Source organism: Marmota monax, unplaced genomic scaffold, assembly GCF_021218885.2.
Source record: "Marmota monax isolate L192 unplaced genomic scaffold, Marmota_monax_Labrador192_F-V1.1 WCK01_AAM20220418_F8-fsc01096, whole genome shotgun sequence".
Classification (NCBI taxonomy): domain Eukaryota; kingdom Metazoa; phylum Chordata; class Mammalia; order Rodentia; family Sciuridae; genus Marmota; species Marmota monax.
Window position 1 is genome coordinate 93,592 of NW_026694036.1, and position 6,000 is coordinate 99,591.

Genomic DNA, 6,000 nt, shown 5'->3' on the forward strand with positions numbered 1-6,000 from the left:
GATCTTTAGGAATTGTATTGTAGAAATAAGAAGATCCCAGAGAAAAAGTTTAATTCACTTAAAAACAACAAATTAGTGAATGCTTGATTTCTAGGATGCTAGGAAACCTGCTTGAGTCTAATCTTATCACCTGAGGGAGGTCCCATAGTTAACTAATGTATCTAATAAATTATAAAGGTACAGACTAGTCACAGCTTTTTAAGGATAAAAATCAACCTGCAGGAATCAAAAGTCATTTTGTAGCCCAGTGGAGATGTAATCTCCAAATAAAATGTGGTCTTTCTTCCTGCTGAAGTTCAGTCTTACATATAATTATTATATTTTAGTATTCCTTGCCCAAATGAGCACATAAATCCAACTCCTGCAAATGCTCTAGAAACCAGCTTTTTCCTTCTGCTTGATCTCCCACTAGTGACTTGGTTTTGGGGACTCATAATTCTCTTATGTAGGTCATGTTTCTAACATGACCCCAAAAGTCATAGATCCTGCTCTAGAAAGTGAGAACATCTGTAAACAAGAAGATAGAGGATTTTGCTAAGATGCTAAAACATATTTGATGAAATTAACTCTGAAACAGAATTCTGAAAGAAATTCCATAATCCTAGAACTAGGAGAACAAACCAAAATGGGGGGGGGTGCTCTTGTGGTCTTTCCATGTAATAATTCTAACTTAAAAATTGTGGTATGGTATGTGCAAGGCCCTGGGTTCACAGTCTCTGACACCCCACACACAGAAAAAAAAAAAGAAAGAAAAGAAAAGAAAAGAAAAAGGGTTCTGGCTAACAAAAAAAAAGTTCAATTAATGTGTGTGTGTGTGTGTGTGTATACATATATACATATGGGGGTAACCTATATCTCCATGTAAAAAATATAAACAGTTCCAGCTACTATTGCATACAGATTGTAATGCTAAACAAACCAGGATTCGGGTCACTAACTGAATTAATGCTCTCAGTTCAGCTCACAAGGAAATTCAGTATGCTGGTGGTCAATAAATTTTGGTTTATAAAAAGAAAGAAAAATTTTATTTTCACTCCCAGCTTTTCAGACCCTAAGCAAAATATCCCTTCCATATTCAACATTCATGGAGTGACATATTCTCAGCTCCAGCTGAGTTTAAACCATCATTAATTCTCATATGCAAAATGGTCCCTAATGTTCAAAGATGATATTCTCTACAAGTTATAGGAGTTTTACTCCAAAACATGTAGCCTCTACCCAAGGTAGCTGCTCTGACAGAAGGGGAAAAAATATAACTTAAATTATAGACACTCCTCAAATTACTATGGAATTACCTCCCAATAAACCCATCTTAAGTTGAAAATATCACAGCCAAAAATTCTTTTAACAAACCTAATTAACCTACAAAACATCATAACTTACACTGGCCTATGTTAAGCATGCTAAGAACATACTTTAGCTTATACTTGAAAAAAATAAGATAAAACCCATTTTTATAATAAAGTGTTGAATATCTCATTTAATTTATCAAATGCCTGTATCCAAAAAACCCACTGGCCTCACAGAACACTGCACAGTGTTGGTTGTTGGCCTCTGTGATAACAAGACTCCCTAGGTAACATGGCTGGCTGCTGCTGCCAGCACTGAGAGAGCATCTGCCATATACCTGACTGGCAAGGGAGGTCAAAATTATAAGTTCAAAGCATGATTTCTATGAAATGAATATGGGTTTTTCACCACTGTAAAGTTGAAAAATATTATGTCAAACTATTCTAAGTCCCAGACTGTCTGTATTTTGATAATCAGAGAGTGTGTGGGTGTGAAAGACAGTTAAAAGAGATCCAACCATTTTCTCAAGACTATCTAGGATCAGGCTAATGTTTTCTAGTGTTTCAAGTTTACCTCTGATTGCCAACCCTCAAATTAAGATAATAAAAGTCACAGTTTAAACTCTGTAACAACTATACTTTCATGTAAACAGACTTATGTCACATTGACTCACCCATGAGCAACGTAGAGTTTCCCATTTAAAAAGGAAAATAGAATCTGTAGTTAGTTCTACTGAGATTATGAATATCTCATTGTCTCAATTTTTTATTCATTCAAAAATGACTGCTCTCAGGCTTATGGGTAAGGATGTTGATGGCTATACAAAGGCACTGTGATGTCTCACCTGCTATGACGGCTCTCACTGGCTGGCCAGGTGGGCAGAGGCTCAGCTTGAGTTTTCCATCACTAAGAACAAGGACAAGAGCCCCTGACCAGTGTAGAAACTGACTTTTCAGCAACAGCCCCGCTCGGTTCCATGTTCGAAATTGGAAAGTGACAGCTATTGAGTTCTCTCCAGTGGGATGAGGCAGAGCCAAATAACTCCTTGAGCTCAGAAAAGTCACAGGGACAGTTTGAGGATGTGAACAGGAGAAGGACACATTTCCCTGTGAATACAGTAAAGGAGGATATTAGGAAGGTGTGGTGGTGGCACTTGCAATACATTAACAATTTACTTTCCAAGATTTAAAGCTTCTGATACATCTTCTAACACATTCAGACTTTAAAAATTAGGCTATCCCATCAAAAATCCATGATATTTCCGAGATAGGTCCTTCAAATCAAGGCACTGTTATAACTGAACCTATTCCTCAGTCTGAATCTTAGGAAAATTCCATCCTCCCTGTTTCTTCCGCATCTATAAGAGAGTCTCAAGCCACATTCACTCCATCCCTATGCTGAACTGGGATAATAGATGAGTCAACTTTCCTTCCCTGAGTTGTCCAGATAACCTTACCCAATGGGAAGATGGCATTGAGGATCACCTACTCCAAGAACAGTTCCTTTCTTGTACTGATTCTATAAATATGCTAATAATGGGGTCACTCCGACCACAGGTTCTACATCTCACGTAGGACATGTGCTTCTATTTATCTTGAGAAAAAGTTGATAGGTCAGATGTCCCAAGAGGCATGCTGGCCTCCTCTCAGAAGCATTCACAGACCCTTAGGCCACATTGCCACTTAGTTGCTCCAGCTGAGGTATGATCTGTCTTATAAGATGCTTTTGTTTCATGTATTTATGTTTTAGAGGGGGTTTTTAATCTCTGGATTATCTCTCTTGTTCTAAGGACCAAATTTATTTTTATTCAGAGTGTTTCAGAATAAAAAATTTAATTCAAATAAAATAAAAACAAGAAGAGTTTTTCCCCTGGAATTACATATATTTTCACAAATTTCACATGGAAGAATACATGTCTCAAAATTGCCCTTCCTCTCCAAAATGTATCATTCAAAGAAAAACAGTTAGATAAAACTTACCAGATACCAAAACATACTACCAAATCACCAGATTTAGTCAATGTGGCACTGGTATAGACAATTAGACAAACTAATGTACAGAATAATTAAGCCACAAAAAGAGAACATATGCACAGTTAGTATGTTCTGAAGATTACGATTCAACTCATTGTGGAGAAAGTTGTATTAGCAAGCAGCACAGGAACAAATGGGTATCCAGAGGTATAATATAAAAATGTGTCTATATCTTATATCACATAAAGAATACATTTCAGTTAACCAAAGACTTTAAATAAAGATATCTAATTTAAAATTTTGCAATAAAATCCATGAGACTATATAGATTCTGTCATTTTAGAAGCATACCAAAGACAGAACACTCCAATGCTATGAAGAAATACACAGGTATATTGACCATAAATAAATAAATACACACACACACACGCACTATATATATATATATATATATATATATATATATATATATATATATATATATATATACACTCAGTGTATCCTAAAATATTAAATGGAAAATTGATAAATCTGAAAAGTAAGGTTATCTATCAAATATAATCCTCTGAGAAGAAAATGTAAAAAAACTTAAAAAATAAAAATGAACAATGATCAGAAAAGCTAATCCAAATGGAGAATAAATATGCCCAAAGATTAATTTGCCAATAATCAGATAAGCATGAACTAGGAAAGAGACATTCCTTCACTCCACTGAGCTGGCAAAGTCTAAATGGTGCTTAACACACATGGCTGGCTGGGACATGATTGGTAAGCATTGTCACATTCTGTGGGTAAATTATATTCTTACAATATGAGGAAAGCAATGTGACATTTATTCAAACTTAAAACTATGAGAAATCTTTTGGCTATGAAATTCTACTCTAGAAACTTTATCCCATCAAAATAAAAGCCTCAGTATCTGAAAACATGTGCAAATATTTGTAGTGGGAAAAAGTAGAAATAAGATAACTACCCTCAATAGGAAAAAGAAGAAAATAATGAAGCAGTTTCATAATGGAATATTACATAACCATTATAAAATGGAACTATATCTTGTAACTCAAGAAAATTTCCCAAAATGTGTTACTGAGTCAAAAGATGCAGAGAAACATATTTGTAAATACTGCCAAATTCAGATTGGTAAGTATTAATAAACATGTGTGTGAATATGAGCCTGTGACAGATCTACCTGGGATTTGATCGTGCTGGATGCAATAAGGCAGGTAAACTAGCCCAGTAACATGACAGTGTTGGGAGGAAATGCAGCTCTGCAGGGAGAAGGCAGAAGGAAAGCAAAAAAAGCTAAGCAGAAAGAAAAACTGGGAGGTGACCTCAGAGAAATGGTATGGGAAGTTCTGGCCTTTCCTTCCTGCCTCCCCAAGACACAAAGATGCAAAGACACAGAGATAGACTCCCTTTGTGAAAAATCAAAAACCAGATTTCTCACGAGAGAAGCATGAAGCTAACTACATTGAAGCTGGCAGCAAAATCCATAAAACCCTCACAACATAATCCCTTTCCCAACACAGTGCCAAACGACCGCTAGGAACCTGCAGCACTTAGCTTCTTCCCAGGGAGGAAGGAAGGGTCTGATCTGTACATCCAAGTCCAATTTTCTGACTTTCCTGAGGGTTTCCCAAGGGACTGGTTTACTTCTTACCTGAATCTGAACCCTGAAAAGAAGGGACCCTGGATGAGAACAAAAAGAGCAGTACGGAAGATATCTATCAAGCAGGTACTCCTTATGGTACCTCCCCAGGGCTCAGCACAGAGTGCACTGCTGAAACCCCCAAATCCCAGGTTCTTCATGGGGAGGGAAAGAGATGGATTTTGTGTACAACATTCCAAATTTTCCAGGGATAGGCTTCTGCCCAACAGACTGGTTCCTTCTCACCTATCTTGAAGCAAGTTAGAAGCTGGCATGCTGTGGAAATCTAGGAGACATTGAGAACAAAGGTGGCAGCTTGGACGAGCAAGCAAGCACCTGCTATAGACTCTCAACTTCAGTAGAGCAGAAAAAGAAGAAGGTTAAAAACTACCAAATTCCAGTTCCTGAAGAGAAAAAGGATTGGACTGTATGTGTAAGTTTCCAACTTTTTCAGGGGCTGCCAGAGAGACTGGCTTATTTTCTCCTGGAGCACTGATTGGACCTGGCACATTTTTTAGATACCTGTTAGCTATTGGGGGAAAAGGTGGCAGATTAGACTATCATGTAAGTAATTATCATAAGCTGTCTTCATTGTATGATAAAGTGGGTAAAGAAATCACAAAATCTCAGCTTCTCTTTGGAAGGAAAGAGCTGGATCAAGTATGCAATGTTCCAAAATTTTCAGAGGCTGTATAAGGGACTGACTTTATCTCACCTGTCTAAGAGCACTGATGGGACCCAGCATATTCTAGATGCATGCGGGCCACTGAGAATAAAGGCAAAGGTTGGACTACTATGCAGTCATCTGCCAGAGCCCTTCTCCTGGTCAGCACAAAATAATCATTGAGAATCCCAGAGTCTGGCTTATCTCTGGGAAGAAGAGAGGAGAAAGAAACATATGCCAAATATCAGAACTGGCTTCAGTCTTACCATTTTCAGAGCATTCATGAGACCTGGTATAATCTAGATGTCTGTGTGCCTCTGAGAACTCAAAGGAGTCCTGGTGTGCTGCTGCATCAGAAAACTAGTGATACCACAGACAGAAAATAGAAGCATCAAAAGATTGTGAATTAAAGAAAGAAAGATAAA

The 6,000-nt window shown here is 37.4% G+C and overlaps 1 protein-coding gene across 1 annotated transcript in view; it reads right to left on the bottom strand.

The window, feature by feature from the left end:
• Window positions 1-2,402, bottom strand: part of LOC124106472 (contactin-associated protein-like 3) — a gene marked incomplete at its 5' end in the record, with an annotated part of 95,883 nt that extends 93,481 nt beyond the window's left edge. The window contains one exon of the mRNA XM_046464074.2: window positions 2,135-2,402. Within this exon, the coding sequence (XP_046320030.1) occupies window positions 2,135-2,402 (268 nt within the window). The remainder of the gene's footprint in view (window positions 1-2,134) is intronic.
• Window positions 2,403-6,000: the final 3,598 nt, after the last annotated feature.